Source organism: Alligator mississippiensis, chromosome 2, assembly GCF_030867095.1.
Source record: "Alligator mississippiensis isolate rAllMis1 chromosome 2, rAllMis1, whole genome shotgun sequence".
In the NCBI taxonomy this organism is placed as follows: domain Eukaryota; kingdom Metazoa; phylum Chordata; order Crocodylia; family Alligatoridae; genus Alligator; species Alligator mississippiensis.
The window spans coordinates 285,008,853-285,029,937 of NC_081825.1; the positions used below are offsets into that span (position 1 = coordinate 285,008,853).

Genomic DNA, 21,085 nt, shown 5'->3' on the forward strand with positions numbered 1-21,085 from the left:
ACAAGACAATTGACGGAACACATTTGGATATTATTTAATGTGGCCACCTATTCCATCTTCAGTTGTAGAATCTATTACAGTATATTTGTTTAAAAGGAGACTACTTGTACATGGGGCGACCAAACAGACTGCAAAGTTTCTCTGGACTGACATGTATAAAAAATATTCATAAAAAGGGTCTGGTTGTTTTGTTTTTATTTTTTAAGTCTCTGAAATGTAAGTGTAGGCCAGCAGTCTTCTCCATCTCTAAACTGGGTTGTTTAAAATTAAAGTAATTGCTGCACATATTGATTGCAGCTTGGCATACCTTAATCTGTGGACTTTGGAAACTCTAGAATTTTCTAGTGGTCTCCAAAAGGTTTTTGTTTGAGGATGTGTTCCATGAATATGACGTCCAATATGATCTGGTCTTTTACTTTTAATTGCTAACCTGTAAGCTTTCTGTAGAGGGTAGGTGGTTAGCATATTCACACAGATCATGCCCATTGCTAGAACTTATGGCTTAACTTTCTTCCAGTGTTCAGTAAAAAACCATATAGCTAAGAATATTAAATGGTGATGTATAGTAACTTTGGCTTAATTGAGAGATTCTCTTTGAAACAAAACATTGGACCAATAAGAATAAACCTTCCCAAAGTACCTTTCTCTAAACTGTAATTTTTCTTCCTAATTGTTTGATAATACCTCAAGATATCTGGAGCTATTTTGCAATTAGAAGCTCCTATGCCAAAAGCTTAGAACACTTTCCTTAAGTTCTGAGTGACCAGAATTCAGTAAAACTTGATATTGATAATGTAAAACTATATCAGACTCTTCTGATGTATATTTTTTCCTTTTTTTTTTTCACAGAGACTAATAGACAAATCCCGAGTAACCTGTGTAAAATGGGTACCAGGTTCGGAAAGCCTTTTCCTAGTAGCTCATTCCAGTGGCAGTATGTACTTGTATAACGTGGAACACACTTGTGGCACCACAGCCCCACACTACCAGCTACTCAAACAAGGAGAAAACTTTGCAGTCCACACTTGCAAGAGTAAATCCACAAGAAACCCTCTGCTTAAATGGACAGTAGGTGAGGGGGCCCTGAATGAATTTGCCTTTTCCCCAGATGGGAAATTCTTGGCATGTGTGAGCCAGGATGGCTTTCTTCGTGTGTTTAACTTTGATTCAGTGGAGTTACATGGTACAATGAAAAGCTACTTTGGAGGACTACTATGTGTATGTTGGAGCCCTGATGGGAAATATATTGTAACAGGTGGAGAGGATGACTTAGTAACAGTTTGGTCTTTTGTGGACTGTCGAGTAATAGCTAGAGGCCATGGACATAAATCATGGGTCAGTGTTGTGGCTTTTGACCCATATACCACTAGCGTAGAAGAGAGTGACCCAATGGAATTTAGTGGAAGTGATGAGGATTTCCAAGACCTCCTTCATTTTGGCAGAGATCGAGCAAATAGTACACAATCTAGGTTGTCAAAAAGGAACTCTACAGACAGTCGTCCAGTAAGTGTTACGTACAGGTTTGGCTCAGTAGGTCAGGACACGCAGATCTGTTTGTGGGACCTTACAGAAGATATTCTCTTTCCCCACCAACCTCTCTCGAGAGCAAGGACACACACAAATGTTATGAATGCCACAAGTCCACCTGCAGGAAGTGGTGGAACTAATCCAGGAAGTAATGGCAACAGTATCACAACACCTGGAAACTCTGTACCTCCTCCTCTTCCACGGTCAAACAGCCTTCCGCATTCTGCAGTCTCAAATGCTGGCAGTAAAAGCAGTGTCATGGATGGTGCCATTGCTTCTGGTGTTAGTAAATTTGCAACCCTATCACTACACGATCGGAAGGAAAGACACCATGAAAAAGATCACAAGAGAAATCATAGCATGGGACATATATCTAGCAAGAGCAGTGACAAACTGAACCTAGTTACTAAAACCAAAACGGACCCAGCTAAAACTTTGGGAACACCTCTCTGTCCCAGAATGGAAGATGTTCCCTTGTTAGAGCCTCTTATCTGTAAAAAGATAGCACATGAAAGACTGACTGTGTTAATTTTTCTTGAAGACTGTATAGTCACTGCTTGTCAGGAGGGATTTATTTGCACATGGGCAAGGCCTGGTAAAGGGGTAAGTTTTAATCCTTAATGCTGCATCACAGAACTAGACCTCTGAATAGGCAGTTCTCTCAATAGAAATGAATGTTGAATATACAATTTCTTTATGCTTAATGTAAAAAGATTATTTCCTCAGAGCCATACTTTTGGATACTGCATGCCATATTTCTGAATGATTTGAAGTGTCTTCGGTACAGTTCTTAAATATAGTTGCCTTCCAACAAGAGAAATACTGTGCATCTAAAGTAACAATTAGTGTTCCTATATTTTAGTATAACCACAACACAGTGAAAGCTATTTAAAATGTAGATTTAAAGTCAGTCACTGGAGTGACAATATTGTAATTGGTCAGGTGTTTTCCTACTAAATATTGCAGTCATGAGTAGTTTATGAAAAGCTGCTGCTGTGATTCAATCATGAAATGTGGCGTTTTATACCTTAAGTGTACCATCTGAAAACTGGAAACCAAAGCATTTACCCTATATACCTTTTTATGGATTTCTGCCATGTTCATGTAAGATGTTGCATCTTATGTCAGTTATTTTTATGAACAATTTATTTTCAAATCCTCTAACCATATCAGGGATTGTTAGCACATCTGTGAAATTTTGAGTCTGTTAAATATGTTAGTACAGTACACACACGATTCTGATTTTTACAGTTTGATTTATATAGAAGTCCATCCACATGAGGAAGATCCATTTTAACTTTCTGTATAAATGGCTTCATATTTTGTCCAGTATTATCAGCTTTCTAATCAACTCGGAGGCAGATTTCCTTTAAGGCAGACACTTGTCCTATCAATTTAACTTTCATTAAAGTAATCCATTTTTAGATTTTTGACCTATTGGGACATCCTCTTAAACTGGAATACAATATTTATTTTTTCCACTGCATGGCAGATTTGTTTTTTATCTCTTTGAATAAGTCTAGAACTAATGGCTGTTTTCTCTCTCATAACTTTTAAGCGCCTTGTGCCAAGATAGCTTTGTTTGCAGCAACAGTTTAATGAGATGGATGCTATTTTCAGAGCAGTAACTGCACCAGTCTAGTAGAGGATGCCCTAGTTATTTCCAGTGGTCTTCAAACAATTGAGAGGTTTATATTATCACATTACTGGAGCATTCACTTCTAAATTATCAGAATATTTTCCCAGTTGAACTGTTTAAATGAAAATACAAGGTTCCTTTGGTCTAAACTACTTGATTCTCAAGAGTCCTGTTTTTGAAGTTGGATCAATGAATAGACCTGAGGAAAAATAAAACATAACTTTATATCTCTGTTGCAAGGTAGTTGTGGCAATCTTAAAATTACATGGTTCAGAATCGTCTCTAAAAGAGAACTGGTGATTCTAGCTGCTTTGAAATGCCAAGCTTCTGTGGTTTAAAACCAACCGACAAACAAAACCTTTAGTTTGTCTGTCTTAGTGTGTGTGCACTTTGTGAACCTTTCTCCCACTTGTTATCTTTATGCACACTTGATAACTAGATTTAAATCTGAAAAGTGTGCACACCTTTTGGAAAAAGGGCACTGCTTTACATTTTATGGATATTTAGTACATGGGGGTGGGGGGGGGACCTAGAATATTGAAACTACATGAGCTAAAACAATAGAACCACTTTTCTCTTAGTTCTGTGACTTATTGCAAGCCACAGTTTGGTTTTTGTTTATGCGTTTTTTTAAAGTAACTTTAATTATATATGCATCAGTGTCTCAGGTATCCAGCATAGCATGCATCTTTTTCTTTTTGTTCCAGATCTGTTTTTGTACCCCTCAAAATTTTTTTCAGATAGTAAGTCAGGTTTTGTTAAACTGAAGGATATGTAATTTTAAACAGTTGTTTATGCATTGATGATTTTTTTTTGATTTGGAATACAACATTTCAAATATTTCAGAGATAGAGTATGCAGTACCAAAAATCAGGATTTATGTATTTGGCCAATATGGAAAACTTTAATTACAGGTAAGTCATTTTCATGCTAAATTTCACTTTCAAAATTAATATTGCACACTGATGTAAATGCCATATTGTTTAGGATGTATTTACTTAGAAATTTTCAGATGGATTTGTTTTTCTGGGTTTTTTTGTTTTGTTTTGTTTTTTTTGGATTTGCATTTACAGTGAGCTCACTCTGCTGGTATAAACTAAGTTTTGGTGGCATGTTTACAGGGGGTTGGGAAAATATTTGTGCCAGAAAGATGTTATAAGCATCCTTTTTGTTTATGAGAGAGCACTTATTATAACTTTATACATATTTAATGAGAAATGTCAAAGTATAAAAACACTTATGGTAACGTCTCTTTACTAGGTTATATACCACACATTTCTATCCTGCCAGTGGCTTTATCCCTGGGTAAGTCTGGCACTCTAGGATATAAAGCTGCTACCTTTTAGTCTTCCTCTCACTGACTGGCTTCTTGACAGTCAACTGCCCCCCCCCCCCCCCCCCCCCCCTTTTGTCCTACAACAACTAAACATGAAAATTCTCTCTCTTTTTACTAAATTCATTCCGTTCTTGCTTTCAAGGGCCTCCATTGAATTCCTTCCACTGCCAACACAGAGCGTAAGACAGAAAATTGAACTAATCTTATAGTACAAAGCATGGCTGCTGTTGAGCCAGCCCTATCTTTCCCTCTTCTTCTTTTTTCCTCCTTTTTGTAAGAGCCATCAAAGCATGTATATGGCCAACCCTGTGACCAGTATTCTACTCTGACCTTGTATGCAGCATTTAATATCTGCTGCTCTTGGCTGGAAATCTAGCAATGGGTCTTCACAGCAGCATGGGGCACTGCCGCACTGCTCTATATGCTCCGTACAGCGAACACTACAAGCTTTTTGAACGATTACAATTTCTGTTAAACCATCGTACCTTGAGCTTCTTCATTGGATAAGCTGTTCTTGTCAAATATGAACCAAACAAGTTTCTAAAACTCCTATGCTAACTTCTGGTCAGAAATAATGCAAGGAATTTACAAAAATAAATTTAAATTGGGCCAGTGGAATGCGGACAGGTGACATGCTTTAACAGTCCAAAATGAATTGTCAATCATTGTTCTTTTCCTTTTGGAAATCTGACTACAGAATTCAATCTTGGTCTCATTTGTGGAGGGTGGGTTGATGTCTGAGAAGGTAATTGTAGCCATACTGCCTGTGGGGATTGCTCCCTAGGTAAACCTAGGGAGGGGGTCATAGAAATCATAATGATCTTATGATAATCATAATGATCTTATCCCTACCATGTGAAAAACAGCTTAAAGGGAGCTGGAAATATTAAACTGCATACAGATCGCAGTGCCAGTTGCTTCCAACTGCAAGGATCTACAAATGCAGTCAAAATGCTGTGCACATTTTTATGCAAGGCAATTTATTTGATTGCTCATTACTTTGACTAAATCACTTTTACTAGGCATGACTAGCATCCTAAATGCATTCTTTTAATATAATTATTTAATTTATTAAAAATAAACTGAATTACCTACCCAGATGGCTGACACACACTTAACCTGTTCACAGTGTTCTACAACCACTTCATTTTATATCAAGGGAAAATTGCCCACTCTATCTCTTGTAAGACAGCTCAAGGTAAGATGGGACACAACGAAGGAATACTTGAGTGAAATGGCAGTATATACCCTGGCAGAATGAGTACGTTACCACTTGGTAAAACAAAATGCACATGGAATTTAAATATTTATTTCATTCTTGTTGTACAGGAGAATCTAGACTTAAATTATAACATCCTTGCATTTGCATTTTCCAATTAACTACAATTGTAGTGCAGTATCATGTTTTGGTATGACTGTTATGGTAAAAAAAAAAAAAAAGTACTTAAACATTCATTTACTATATTGGAATTAAAAGCGGTTACATGTACTAATTTTTCCTCAATGGAAAGGGGCATTTCACCATTACAATTGAAGTTCAATTGCTGATTCTTAAATACTATCAAATAGTTCTCTTTCAAAAGTGGCATGGTATCTATATAAACTTCAGGGATGATTATAGTAAAACTGAATCCTGGCTGTAAGGCATCAGAGTACCAAGCTGAAATATTTGAACTTTTCTCTAATGGGCATAATAGCAGGGTTGCACCTAGCACACCTCGTTATCAGGATGAAATTCAGCTCATGCTGTGGTGTGGTGATTTCTAGCAAGGTGTGCACAGTGGAAGTATGACCTAGTGACTTCAGTGAAGCCAGCGAAGATCAGAATCCAGTAAAAGCTTTATGATGAGGGTGAATGGAGTAGGAAATAACATGACTTTTACTGAACACTTCCAGAAATTCCTTGATTTGAACTATCACCTCTTAATTTGATTATGTATTCAGAATGTCTGTATACATCTGCCCCTCTAACAGTTTAAAGCTACTAAATTGGTATTAAAAATGCTGGCCTGCCTTTGTTTCAATAACAAAATTTTGTGTCAGTTAATTTATTGTCAAATTACATGTAAAAATTAAAGACAAGATTTTTTTTCCTGCATTTTTATGAATTCTGTATACTTGAGTTTGTTACAAGATTGACATGTTAGGTGATACTGTACAAAATTGTATTGACTATACCTTTAGTGAATATCAAAAGTAAAATTCATATGTATTTCCTTTTTACACTTCCATCTAACTTCTTGACAACTTGAATAAATTTCATAGAGCCTTTCTAACATAAAATATTGTTAAATTAACTGTTGCAATAATTAAGCTTTAAGAAGTATTGTTGGTATATTTATAATTTTAAAAAATCATGTTTGTTTCATACTGCTTATTTTTAGCTGTTCTATTGTCACTGTTACAGCTGAAAAACTTTACTAAATACTTGACATTAAAAAATTTGCTGGGGTTGTCCTCTGTATACTGATGTTAAATAAAAATGTGTGACTGAACTGTAAATGTAGATAATTTTCAATACCTTTTCACATGAGCTAAAAGTGGGAATGGAAAAAATTAAAGGTTTTTCAATGCTGTACATACTTTGCTAAACAAATGGGTCCAGTGAAGTGGCTAGCTCCTTAGCTGTTTTATCACATAAAAGGATTGACTAAATCGCATAATTTTTTTAAGTAAATATATTTCAAATTTGTTCTCTAGTTAGTATCAATCAAATGTGGGGTTAGAGTTCTCGCTTCTAATTTTTTAATTCTGTTTTCAAGATCACATTTGTTCTGATACGTAAGGATTAAACAAGCAATTTGAAATAAATTTGGTAAAGCGATGAATTCAGTTCTAAACTGGTAATTTAGCCAAGTTTGAGAGAAGCTGTGTCTATGCACATCCATCAAGCAGCAGTTGAATGGAACTTGTCGAACTCTACAGGAGCTCTTTCCTCTGAACTCAAGTTCAGGCTGTGGTGTTCATCTCAGCCTTGCTTAGACCTTGAAGCTCTGTGGTAGAAAATGGAGATTGCCGCCTTAAAGATGTGGCTCAAAAGAAGTTGTTTCAGGGTCTTTGCCATCTAGAAGTAAAACTGTTTCTGAGCTTGATAGTGAAGTTAGGCCAGTGTGGCCCCCTCCCTTCCATCAGAAGTGAATAAGAATACTTCATCAACCTTCTCCATCCTGTTGAATAAATGCTAAGTTTATTTGTACAAGCAGCCAAGAAAGATGATTGGGAGACTTGTTTTCTAGCTTAGTGCTTGTCTTTTGGGACCTTTTAAAGTTCTTTTTATTGACAGATTCTGGAGTCATCCTGAGTCCTGTCAAACTAAGGCAGAGATGTTTCCCTGTTGAAGCGCGACTTCTGTAGAGTCATTGAGAGAAGTCTCTTTATCTAACTTGTTGGATTTTAAACATCAGAGGATTGTCTGGTACTTCAAGAGGTAGGAAGGGGGCAATCTGAATCCATTTGGGCATAGCAGTGCTGCTGTTCTTGTTTTGTTTGTTGTCTTTGAAAGTATGTGCAGATGGAGAAACAGGTGAAGTATGTCCTGAAGGCTTGCTTGAGCAATGGTATTATGTGCATTGGCTGTTCAAACTAGTTCAACTGGAAGTGTTTAGAACATGAAAGAAATCTGATCTTCACATTCAGCAGCCACAACGAATGCAACTTTTGCAAAAGATACCTTAGAGCTGTAACATGGCTTCTGCCGCCTTTGCACAGAAGTCCTCAAGGAGATAACTACTAGCACTGATCACTTTCTGTTCTGGTTTTAAAATTGACCAGTTGTCTTCATGATTAATTTCCTTCAGTTTAAGTTTTTAGATCTTATCTGTGTCTAAAACTAACCGTGTTCTTGGGAACTGAGTAGAAAATGAGGCAATACTTACCTGGTTTATTACAATTCTTTCTGTTGCTTGTGATGTAACCTAAATGTTGGAGGCAATTCTAGTCCATAAAGGCTAGAAAATATTATTCCATTATATGAGCCCTTAACTTTTAAACTAGGTCAAAGGTCCTGCTGCCTAAGTCAGATTGCATGGGTCACTGTTGTTGATAGGAATCTGTGTACTTCAGCAGACACCTAAAGAAAACTTGCAAGATGGCTGTCCCCAACCTTGGCCCAGTGTAAGGATATATGCTGTCTGGACACATGCCTTTCATATTTAGATGTAGGTACTAAACACACGAGTGTTTACTTTCCCTAATCCCTGCAGGTGTCAAGGGGAAGAAGGGGTTTCAGTTGGGATTTAGAGACAAATACTAGAATTTAGCTTTCCACTTTGTCCAGAGGGTATTCTCTAAAGCTAAAAATGGAGACTAATGCACAGAGTTGAAACTGCAACTGAGTACTTGTGGTGCTGCTCACACTTTTACCAAATTCAAGGTACTTTTTTCTAGTTGAATCTATACTCTTAATATTTGGGCAGACATTACTGAAGTGCCTTGCACTTGCTTTTTCTTGTGTTGCTCTAGTAATGACACTAAATCTCCATGTGGCAAGCATATTGGATTCTGCTTTGCTAAAATAACAGGCTTTGCATGACCCTTCTCCCATTCCCACCATCCAGGAATTACCTTTGCAATATGGTGGGTAGATGTACAGAAAGGATTTGTTCTTAAGTAATATCTCCTAAACTAATTCAGTATTGATCTTAGGATGTTTGATTTAAGAATCTTTTTTTTTTTTTTTTAAGCATCTTATTTACTGTCTTAATTCATGCAACTTGGTATCATTGAGATAATGATTATCCAGGTACCTGACCAAGCTACTGATTTGAGATCCTTTGCAAACAAATTAGGACCATTGTACCATTTTTTAAACATTTGGGCTATCTTATTCCTGTTTGCCAAAGTGCAAGCGGTTATAAATTAAATTAGTGTAACATTTTTGTGGTGCTGGTTGCATCAGTACAAGTGCAAAGGACCATTTAAGCGTGTAAAACTGAAAAACATGTTTAAACAAGACTTACACAAGTATATTTTAATCTGTTAAATCTAATTTAGCTTTTCTTGCAACTTGTGTGTGTACCAGTTGCTTGTATAGTATTGTTACTGCTGTATTCATAGCTTCGTTGTTGCTATTTCTCAAGGAAAAATACCAGGTAAGGAAGATGCATACAGTAGTCTGGCTATTGGACTGTAATTGCATTTTATAGTTTCCCTCCCTGATCAGATTGTTCTGATCAGATTATATCTTATTTCTTGTTTCACATTTATCTGAACAAAGATTTTAAAATACACTGACTGCTTGGGTCATAACAGCTGGAGCCTAAAACCTTTTGTATTAGCCTTGTTGTCCTAAATATTTTTTCTGAAATATTCACTTTTCTTGTGGCTGGATGTTTCCATCTGCAGCCAGAGCAAGTTTAGAAAATGTTTATTTCCTTTCCATGATTCATACAGTCTCCATTCTGAACGAGGCACAGATATAGCTAGCTGATTTGTTATGGGATGAAGGGCTTTTATTGGTAGGTATGAGTGAATAGGAATGAAAAACCAAATGCGTAAGACCTCAGGCTCACAGAAAATATTAAGATTTTTGCCAAACCCACTTGTGAAACCACACTACATATTCTGTCAGGTCCATCCAGCATAATCATAGGCCCTGAGACTGTTGCTGACTCTATTTTAATTGATTTTATAAATGTGCCATGGAATAGAGAACATGAAAGGATCCTTCCCAAACCTCAAACTTTACAAAAGTAAAGAGAACCATGAATAGAGCCTGAGCATTCTTCCCAGTTTAAGTTGCCTGTAACTTATGTTCTGTACTCGGTTTGTAAAGTCCTGTCTTTCAGGAAGATAAGTCATCATAGTTACAGACTCAAACTTTCTCCCACTGATAGCAGGCTTTGCACCTTAATAACTTAATGAAATAAATTTCAGTGAGAGAAGCTTATGCACTGTGCGCTCCTAGAGCTTTTGGTTTCCTGTAAATTCCTGATCTGGGTCTTCTGTTCCCTTTCTGGGTGGTGGCATGAACATATTTAAGGGTAAATGTGAAAACAGTGCAGTGGTTTAAGATATTAGTTGTTCATAACTTGCCCCTGCTTGCACACCTATGGTCCTGTTTCCATTCTTTTTTCTGTTCCCACTCTTTTTTACAATAAAGCTTAATATTTCTTTATTGTAAAATGTGTGCTGTGCACAACAGGGTAGACTTGAAGCTACTGTAGGAATAAGAATTTGTTTGCATTTCCTGTCTTTGGTTTTGATTAGTGCAAACTTATACATTGACTGTTCTTTTTTACATTTTAAATGTGGCGGTTTGACCCCCCCCCCCCCCCCCCCTTGCTTCTCGAAGAGTGGTTCAGATGCAACAGGGCCTTTTTGTTTAGCTTCCTTTCTTAACTTTCCTTTCCTTTACACAGATTTCCCTCCCATACAAAGCAAAGGAGTTCTTATCCACATGAATTCATAGCTTTTAAGACTGGAGGGATGATTGCAGCTATGTAATCCATAGAATAACATGGGCCATTTGAAACTCATCCAGTAACTAGCACATCAAAGCAGTGCTTCGTTAAAGCTATTGCAAAGCTTTTTAGAAACAGATCACATTTTGATTAAGGGTTATAAATTCTATCCAGCATTTTTAATGGCCCTCCTTTTGAAGTCTACCCAGGATGTCTTATAAAATAGACAAGTGGTTCTCGGCCTTTTTGGATTGGGGGGGGGCTCACAACTTTATGAATTGGCTGGCACCCAATTTCAAATGCCATTTTACCTAGTACAGTGCTTTATTTCCTTGCAGAGGGGCTGGGCAGGGGATCCCCATGTGGGGATAAGTGTGAGACACTCTGCCTCCCTTCTCACACCTCGGAACACTGCAAAGAATCTTATGGCACCCTTGTTGAGAATCACTGAAATAGGCTAATGCATTTGTGCAGTATATTTAATATTAGCAGCATATCTGTTTATTTTTCTGTACAAACATCTTGTCCTTATGATGCCTTCCGAAAAAAAACTATATAAAACTGAGCACTTAAGATTTCAACCCATTTGGGGAGTGAGGTTCTTGAACAGCCCTATAGTGGTGGCTAGCAGCCTAATGTGTATTTAGATGGGGCTTGATTAACTTCTGAAAGATGTTATGACATGTTTGTGTGCGGTGGCAGCAGACTGGACAAAGACCTAGGGAGATGCTTTACCCACAGTCCTGTGTTCCTATTGCTTAGATTAAAGCTGCAGGACCCTTCAGAACATGGATTGAAACTGGCATTTCTGATGTTCCAGCTGCTTGACCACATTTTCCTTTTGCTTGCGAGGAGGGTTGTGTAGCCCAGGAGATGAAGAATCGCCCTGTTTGGGTTCCAGTTACCCCCTGCATTTGAGAGGTTCCGGGACTCCTTGTAGTTCATTGGTGGATTCAGTGGGGTGCCCTACATGCTTCCCAGAGCCACCACTTACCGTAGCCACCACTTCATATGTAGTAAAATCAGCGCATTCCCATGTTTCACAGAAAAATGCATTTCTAACGAAGAATGTCTAAACCTGATGGTTCCCCTTCTAGAACCTGCATTTCACAGTCGGCCTGTTAGAAATACCATATTCTTTTAGGATTTACCTTGTGCTTAGGTTACAGAGTAATTTGCACGTGGACATGTCAGACCACTGATTAATTCGTCACGAGAGGGGAAATATTGGTGTCTTGGGCTATTTAAACGCAGAAGGTTCTTGTAAAATGTTCTAAGCCAATCTAAATCCTTCTTGCAAGAAAATGCGATTTGTTAATCCTAGCTGTGAAAACACAATTTGTGGAATATGGTATTACCGTGTATGCTCTGATTAAGAGTTCTGCTGTCACTGTCACTTCATTTTATTTGCTATTTTGAAATAAAAGTTTATTTTCAAGCTTTCAGAAGTGCCGAAATAATTGAGTTGCTCTTAAAAAATGTTGCCCTTGTGTTTAGTTCCAGTTTTTTTAGCATTGTCCACGCAGAGGAGGGACTATATCCTTCTTGCTGTATAATTACTTGTGCAGCTACCTAAATAGCTTCTTTTTTCAAAGCCTGAATATCATGCTTTGTGTATTTCATAACCAAGCCATGTAAATCTACCTCATGGGCTGCTGGCACATAACACAATTAATGAGTAAATTGCCCCAGATTTGTGCTCTAGTTAATTTACAGATTGTAAGGAGTAGATACATGACCAGTTTGTCCAAGTTAGCTGCTTCTGATGACTGTCTGCCCAATAGGTGGTTGGGAGGGGCCCATTTACATTGACTCAGTCAATGGCTACCCTAAAATGAAACTGAGTACAAGAACAGACATGTGACACCTTCCCCTTTGTACCTTCCTGACAGAAAAGAAAAAAATACAAAGGGACAGCTTACCATGGGATTGCCTGACTTGCTCTGTAGTAGAGCTGTGTCATGTAGCAAATGTGGTGTTTTTGCACTCGGGGTGTATGAGTCAGTTATGGATTGATAGATACGCTAAACAATTTTGTTCGTTTTTGTAGGTTCCACATATATAGAGGACAATTTGAAGCACAGTGTACCTTGGTATTTTCCATACCTATCTTCTGCCATGAAGTCCATCATTCATGTGGATGCATCCCATGTCTGTACTGGTGGATCAGATATCTTAAATCTTAAAAGAAAAATGACAGTTTTATCTGAAACTAGTTTTTTGTTACTTGGACCCACCAGTTCAGAGCCCCTTCCACTTCTTTCTGTGGTTCACAAGAATAGCACTGTTTTCCATATAGTAGTGGTTCCTGGGTTCTTGGATCTAAGGGAGAAAGAGCTCCTGTAGATTGTGAATGTCACTGATTCTACATTCCTATTGTTAGTTGCTGTCTGGTCTTGTATAGCTTGATGGATCTCAGTCACAAGAACCTAATTTTGAGGTAAGAATTGAACCTGTCTGTAAAATAGATGTTTAGAGGAATTGCAAGAAGGGCATGCATACCTGTGTAGCAATGAGCAACGTGGTATTGTTGATCGAATGTAGTTCCAGCTTAGATGGTATTTGGGTCTTCTGACTGACATGTTTATGACTACGTAATGAAGGTGCGGTGTGCTTGGTGTAGGTGCTTGTTTTAAATCTGAAGTCTGGTGTAGAAAATAAACTTCAACAAATGGCTGAAGAAACAAGTAGCTTGATCAGATGCTAACTTCTATACATACATCAAAGCAAAAAATACGTGCTTGAATATATATTAGTCTAAGCATGTATAACTGCATTTGTAGCTGAGAATTCATAGTAATCAATGCACCTGAAATAAATCAAGCCACTATTCCATTTTAAAATGCAGCATAGTTAAATGAGGTAGGACGCTTCTGAAGAAAATCAAAGGTAAAATTCCCTTAAATTGTATGTGAACTTAAATAAATTCTCTCATTGAATTTTCCCCCACTGTTTTCACTCCGAACTACCAAATGGAAAATTTAGTAAAAACTTTCAATTGAATTGTGTATTACCTCTTCTTTCGCTGACTAGTGAGGGACCAAGAACTGGCACTCGGCAGTAATGGAGGTTCACTGTCAAACTTCTGGGTTTTTTCTAATACTGATTGTAGAATAAGCCCATTCTGTTTGATGTTTAAGGGTATTTTTAGCAGTATGACAGTGCTCAGAAATTGCCAACAATGGAAAAAAGTACAGGGCAAGCTGAAGTCAGCTGTGACAGGTTCATACAATGTATCCTAAACGCACACCAATGTTGATTCATCTCGGAAACACTGATTGAAATGTTATCATGGAACAGGGCAAGTGACATTATTTGTGTAAGAACTTGCAGTAGTACTTGGGTAGCAATGAAGAAGATGCTCTGTGGGTAGTACAGACGAACAGTTGTACTGAAGTTTGTTGCAGACAATTTTTATTTTTTAAATTTAATGTCAGGTTCTCTTGCTGGATTAATGTAAACTGCTTTGTTTGCAGGGTTTATTGTCATCCCAAAACCAGGCCAATTCTCCAAGTGGAACTGTAGTATAGCCATCACACTACTGCTAGCAAATCTTTGAACACAGGACAAGAAGTAATGACAGTGGAACCAGCAGCTGTTCTTCAGGCAGAAAGCATCACAAAATTATAAAATGGCAGAGTGTAAACTCGGAATTATGTGAATCACATAGTACTTTGCAAAGGAATAATGTAATGAGACCTTATTACAGCTAATATGTCTAGGCTGCTCACCCAAAGAAGAGTTTTCCTTTTAAAAAATGCTTCTTTTGGTGTTGCAGTAAAAAATAGTAACTTTTCAGTTCTCTTTATACTTTTCAAGTTTGGTGTAATTTAATCTCTCTCTCTCTCTCTCTCTCTCTCTCTCTCTCTCTCTCTCATATATGAATGAGAGAGAGAGAATGTAAAATAAAGTGTTTCTTAAATCCAAATAAGTTCAATGGTTAAATTAGTACTTCACCATTGTTTATTTTGCACTGATTTTTTTTTTTTTTTAACCAGAGATGGTTAGAAGACAGCCTGGAATGCACTCATGGAAAATGAAAGTCATTACTTTCTGGCTTAAAAATGTAATTCAGGAAGATGGATGCTGCAATCATAGATTTTTTTTTAAACAAAATTGTTTTGCACTTAAATAGTCTAATGCTAATGGAGAATTACTTTAAAATGGGTGTTCAAACACCAGAAAAACTATGTTGTGGAGAAAAGATCCTTTGTATCTATTAAACATTTATTTTAATATTGTTGTTTCCAATTGCAATCAACTCTGTATTATATGTATAAATGTAATTCAGTGATTTGGGGAAATGGATCATTACACTAGTAATTTTCATCATCATTTACGAAAGTGATATTTCTAATTCAGAAAATACATATTATTAAACTATCTTGAATATGCAACTTTGTTTATTTTTTGTTTTAAATTGGATCTCTTTTGATGTAATCAGTCCTTTGTTGAATTAAATGTTTGGTACAAAAATATATCCTAATCTTTGTAGAACATATTCCTTTTAAAACCTCTCATAGCTAAGACATTTTGTTTCACATTTAATGGCGTTTAATTGGATTAGGGAAATGAAAAAAAATATTGTTCCCCTGCACTTCTGAATAAACTTCCAGAGCAAACCCACTAGTTCTGAAAATAGAAACCTGATTTCTGCAGTGTAGTGATCTTTTACAATTACTTATTGGTACAGGTTGATACTGTTTGTGTCTAAATTAGAGGTTTTTAAACTTTAGAAATGTTGAATTGCGCTGATTTAACTCTTCTCGTGCAGATATAGTGTCAGTTGTCTACATACTTTGATTTCACAATCTAAATTTAGCTACCAAAATGTTGGTGTAGACTTCTATTTTGGGACAACTGCTGTGCTGAAACACTAGACACTTTTTTTTTTTTCTTCCTTACTGTGAAATTAAAAATACTGCTAGGGGAGTGCACAGGGGCATAAACAAGTCTCTTCTGGAGGTGGAGATGTCCAAGTAGCTGCATAATCTAGTGATGTTGATTGCAGCTGATCACAAACTGTCTCATTGGCAAAAAATCCATGCCTCACTTCTGCCCTAAAGTTCTTCTGCTGCCTTTAGTGGGAGGAGCCCTGTCTCTAATTTACATGTGCCAGATGCAGTATTTTAATCTTAAGTAACAAACCTATCTGAAAGTATCTGGTTGATTTTAATGATAGAATTGAAACTAATGGCTGCTTTCCCCATCTAAATCTCCAAATGTAACATAGATGAACGTGGAAACATTGAGATTCTTCATCCCACTTTACTTCAAACTTTTGGTGTGTTTTTTATAAACTGTAACAGGACTGAGGATTGGGTATCCTGCATCCTCTAAGTTAGTTGCCACAAGTGGCACTTAATAACACAGTCTGCTTACAGCCGAAACACTGAATGGAACCAAATTGCTTCTTCGTGTAGTGGGAGTCAGTAAAAGGGGTGGTTCCTTTTTCAAGCAGTTGGGAAACTTCCATGACCTGCACCAAGGCATAAAATTTCTTGCTGCGCTGGACTTCCCAGTTCTGTTGTGCTGGCCCCCCGCACAGGCCTTAAAGGTAAGAAAGGATTTGAGTGTGGCACATTTTCCATAAAATACAACTTGTTCTGGGGACACACAGCACTGTCATGCTTCAAGCCCAAGTCAGTATCTTGTCTTCAGGTGAAAAGATTTAAAGCAATAAAACTTAGTATTACAGTCTGGCAACGTTATTTGAAAAGTATTGTCCAAAAAACATTGAGAACTGAAAAAGTGTAGCAAGGGCTCCTTTAAATGCTATGGGGACTGCAAATCATTGCAAAGTTGAAGGTCCAAGAGGAGTATTTCTTTGGAACCAAATAAATACAATAGGAGGTGTCTGACCAATACACTCTTGTAGGGTAATCCATCCAACAATGCAGGATTGAAAGAGGAACTGACTAGAAAAGATTAAAGCTGGTTAAATCAGGCAGGTTTTTAAATTGAGGACTCTTCACATGAATACTTGTACACAAGTGAAAATAAAAGTAAGTTTAGCATAGAATGCCATTACTCATATTATGACTGATTTATCCCACGACTTGCATATCTTAACCTTTTTATTTAATACCATCAAAAGGGTCCTAATTAAAGTGCTTAGCAATTGAACCACTGGTCCAAGTTTTATGCAGTAAAATATTAATTGCTTATATGTAGAGTAGCTACCTATTGAGGCAAATTCCCAATGAGCAAAAATGTTTAGGTTAAAGGAATTCAATGAAGATTCCAATGATTTTTTTTCCTGAATTCAAAGTAAAAAAGTACATATCATTTCAATACAATAAGATGTAGGTAATTCATCACTTTAAGGGAATTGGTAATGATGTGCTATTCTGCAAAAACTAATTTCCAGTAGTTATTCATTTTCTGCTTTTTATGAGACTTTTTACATGCTATGCTGAGAGATTAAAGGCATTTTTTGACATTTTTGACAAAAAATATTTTTAAAATTGAGTGCAATTAGCATTTTGGCTCATATGAGAACTATGATTATACAGAAATACTTAAAAAAAATTACTACAAAAATTGAGTACTTGCTATATAAGAATTGCATGGTTGTGAGTAAAGTAATCCAAGAGGATAATTGTGCAAAATGGCAGTAGATCATATGTCTTTTAGAGAGAAGCTGAATACCCATTGCTGTGTGAGCAGCAGCTGGTTTGACTAATGCTATGAGAGACTTTAGGTTAGTGTTCTTATTAAGTCAAGTAACTATCAGGAACAAATTCCAGTCTGATTTTTAGTATGCATGTACATTTGAAAATTGACTAATCCATAGGAAAGTAGGACTAGAAAGGACTTCATGAGGTCACCTAGATCAGCCACCTGTTCGATGGCAGGATCATCCTTGACAATCATCTAACCTGCTCTTGGAAACTTTAGGGATGGAGATTTGACATCCTTCCTAGGTAGCTTGACCACATTCCTAGGAAGTTCTTCCTAATCTCCAACATAAATTTCATCTACTGAAGCCTGAGGTCATTGTTCCTAGTCCTGTCCCTTATGGTGACAGAGAGGATTATCTCTACCCTCTTTTTATAAATTGCCCTGCTGGACTCCTGGAAAATCTGTCCATATACTTCTTGAAGTGTGGGCCCCAAAACTGGACACAGTACTCCAGATGAAGTCTCACCAATGCAGAATAGAGCAGAAGAATCGCATCTCTTGATTTGTAAGGCTGACCCACGGATGTTGCCTTTTTGCAATGAGAACACACTGTTGGCTTCTTCACCTTGTGGCTCATTGTAACCCAGGTCCTTTTCTGTAGTATTGCAGCTGAACCAGTAATTCTCCAGTCTGTATTTGTGCATGGAGTTATTGCATCTCAAGTGTAGGACTTTGCATTTGTCCTTGTTCGATGCCATCTGATTTGATTGTGGATCATTTCTCCAGTCTATCCTAGCCCTGCCTCCAGAGTGTATGCAACTCCATCCAACTTGGTGTCATTTGAAAATGTAAATGTGCACTCAATCTTGTTGTCCAAATGATTAGTAGTAAACAATGCTGGACCCAGGACAGACTCCTAGGGAAGACCACGTTACCTCCTCCCAACTAGACATTGAGCCATTGATGACTACTCATTGAGCACAATGATCCAACCAGTTACGTATCCATGTTACAGTACTTTAGTCTATTTCCCTAGTTACATTTCTCATTTGTTACTGTGTGTGTCATTGGAGATGATGCCAAAAGTCTTGCTAAAGTCGAGGTATATTGCAGCCACAGCTTTCCCCACATCCGCAAAGCCTGTTGGCTTGTTATAGAAGGAAATCAGGTTGGTAAATCTGTCTGCTTTTCCTGATCACCTTGTTGTTCTCTAGGTGCTTTATAATAAATCCCACAAGGACTTGCTCCATGATGTTTCCAGGTATTGAGGTCAGGCTGACTAGTCTATAATCCCCTGGATCCTCTTCCTTCCCTTTCTTAAAGATGGACATATTTGCCCTTTGCCAGTCATCTGAGACCTTACCTAGCCTCCATGAGTCCTCAAAGAGGATAACCAATGGCTTTGAAGTTGCATAAGCCAGCAAGTCCCACCCCAGCACACACTTAAGAACTGGTGAACACAGGATAACTTTGGATCTAAAAAAGTTGGAATTATATGTAGATGCTGCATGTTAAAGTGAAAGAATTCAAATTAATGGCATATGCAAATTTATTATATTAATACAGAAGTCTAGATGGGGGTATTAGGCAATGCATGGTAAATAAAACTTAAAAAAATTGGCTACACTAACAATGATTGTTGAATGAGCTTTAGTTAAAGTGCCCCATCACCATTTTAAGTGCCAAAATTGAAGAGAACATGTATGATAAAGTAGGATCTAATTATAAGCTTATATATGCAAAGTATTCCACAATATAATTTTAAATTTCCTGCAGTTTTTGCTTGATTTTTGTAAAAAAATAAAAATTTCCAGTAGTCATTGTTCAGCTTTTTCAAATGACATTTCCTTAAATAATACGAAGGGTATAACAAATTAGACTGCTCTCAAAACACGTCAGAATTTACCTACTACATGTGCTAGCCATCGAAGCAACTTTGTTTTCTGCATATTTTAGTGTTTCTAATAGTACTTGGATGTGAAGAATATTAATACCACCTATGCAGATACCGGTAATTTTTGTAAAAATCCACATTTGCTTTTAGAGATGGAGGATTGCCTGGAAACAAGGACTTGACTTGCATTCTTTTAGCATCAGATAACTAGGTAAAACTTATTTTGGGAAAGTTTGAAATAAACTAGTGAATGCAACAGACATCTGACAAGTAGATGACTGCTCTGACCTCTGCCTTACAGTATGGATCCAACTAAAAAAGTGAGCTTGAAAGGCAAGAAAAGTGCAAGTAGAAAGATTTTAGGACATGGACTCATTTTGCTGTTAAATGCTGGTCAGCTTTGTTTCTAGTATCTGGTGTCTTACGAGCACTAATAAAACGTTGCACCAAACTAAATATTCTGGAGATGTGTTTTCACTACTGTGGAAAGCAACTCTCAGCAACAAAATGGCATCCTAAAACCTGATTATTCTGCTGCAGGGTTGATCTGATACTATACAAATGTTCAGATAAACTTCATTTTCTTGCTCCCCTGCAAAACATGCCTATAGCCTTGCAGCTTTAATGGAGAGCACAAGACTCTGGCCATGTACAGACATTCAGTTTTTCCTGGGAGAGTTGCATCTCTCGCAGTAGAAACCACAAATGTACATTTGTTCAGGATTTTTCTCGCGGAGCAAAAATGGTCACTCCAGAAGAAAAGTAGTCTGCGAACAACCAGTGTTAAATTGCTCCCAGGAGAGTTTGTCTTGGAAGAGCAAATGCCTACATGTTTCCTTATGACAGAAACTATAGCATAGTTCTCCAGCATCCAAAATTGCTTTGTTCCCCCTCTCCCCACCCACTCCTGCCTGGGAAACGGTTTATCCTTCAGGCTGGACTCTAGTGCTCCAGCCTAGCAGAGAGCAGAATGTGGCCCCTTCATAATCCCCACCTTGTGCAGCAAGGAGATGCAGACTGACTTTGAACTATATGGGTGAGCCAGTCAGGGCTGCCCTGTGCGTTGCTGCCACCTGTTTCCAGGCAGGCTCACAGAGCCTGCAGAGCATGTTGAGATGTGTGCATAGAGGCCCCCTGGCTGTGCAGCATAAACACTGCAAGTCCTCAGTGCTTTAGGGGCTCAGTATTTGAATGTCTGTTCAGGGCTCTTCAGGTAGGTAAGTTTTTTGGGTTTTTTTTCTACCAGGAAAACAAACCTGGGAAAATTCTTCCAGATTATTTGAATGTGTGTATTCACCCTTGAATGCTTATACCCTCTGTTGTTGTTGCTTGAATGCTTGGCAGGAAGGTGGCTCAGTTTCTGACATGGAATAACTTCCAATTTAAAAATAACCCACCTCCCCCCAACCCCCTTCCCTCAAAAAACTCTATACCGCAGTACAATCTTGAGGACTTGGTAGTAGGCCTGTGTGAATAGGGAAGGATTGGATTCTTATTCGGCCAATTTGGAGGACAGTGATTTGATTCAGACCACTGTCCCAAATCAATTTGCCCAAATCTGCTTTGGAAGATTCAGCGCTGATTTGACCATAGACTATAATGGGGGAATCGCTTAAAGATCTATAAATTTGTCATTTTTTGGCAGATTTGGATGAAAACAGCAG

At 37.6% G+C, this 21,085-nt stretch overlaps 1 protein-coding gene across 11 annotated transcripts in view; it reads left to right on the forward strand.

Moving 5' to 3' along the window:
- The window catches only part of WDR20 (WD repeat domain 20), a 73,910-nt gene extending 58,610 nt beyond the window's left edge, over positions 1-15,300 (forward strand). For 2 of the 11 annotated variants that reach the window (XM_019481578.2, XM_006270403.4), the window contains one exon: positions 14,380-15,300. In XM_019481578.2, the coding sequence (XP_019337123.1) occupies positions 14,380-14,433 (54 nt within the window). In that variant the 3' untranslated portion in view covers positions 14,434-15,300. Of the gene's footprint in view, positions 1-849; positions 6,998-7,785; positions 7,930-11,665 lie in introns of those variants that run through there. The other 9 variants (XR_009460295.1, XR_363349.4, XR_009460297.1 and 6 more) reach the window with 9 other exon arrangements.
- The last annotated feature ends 5,785 nt before the right edge of the window (positions 15,301-21,085 follow it).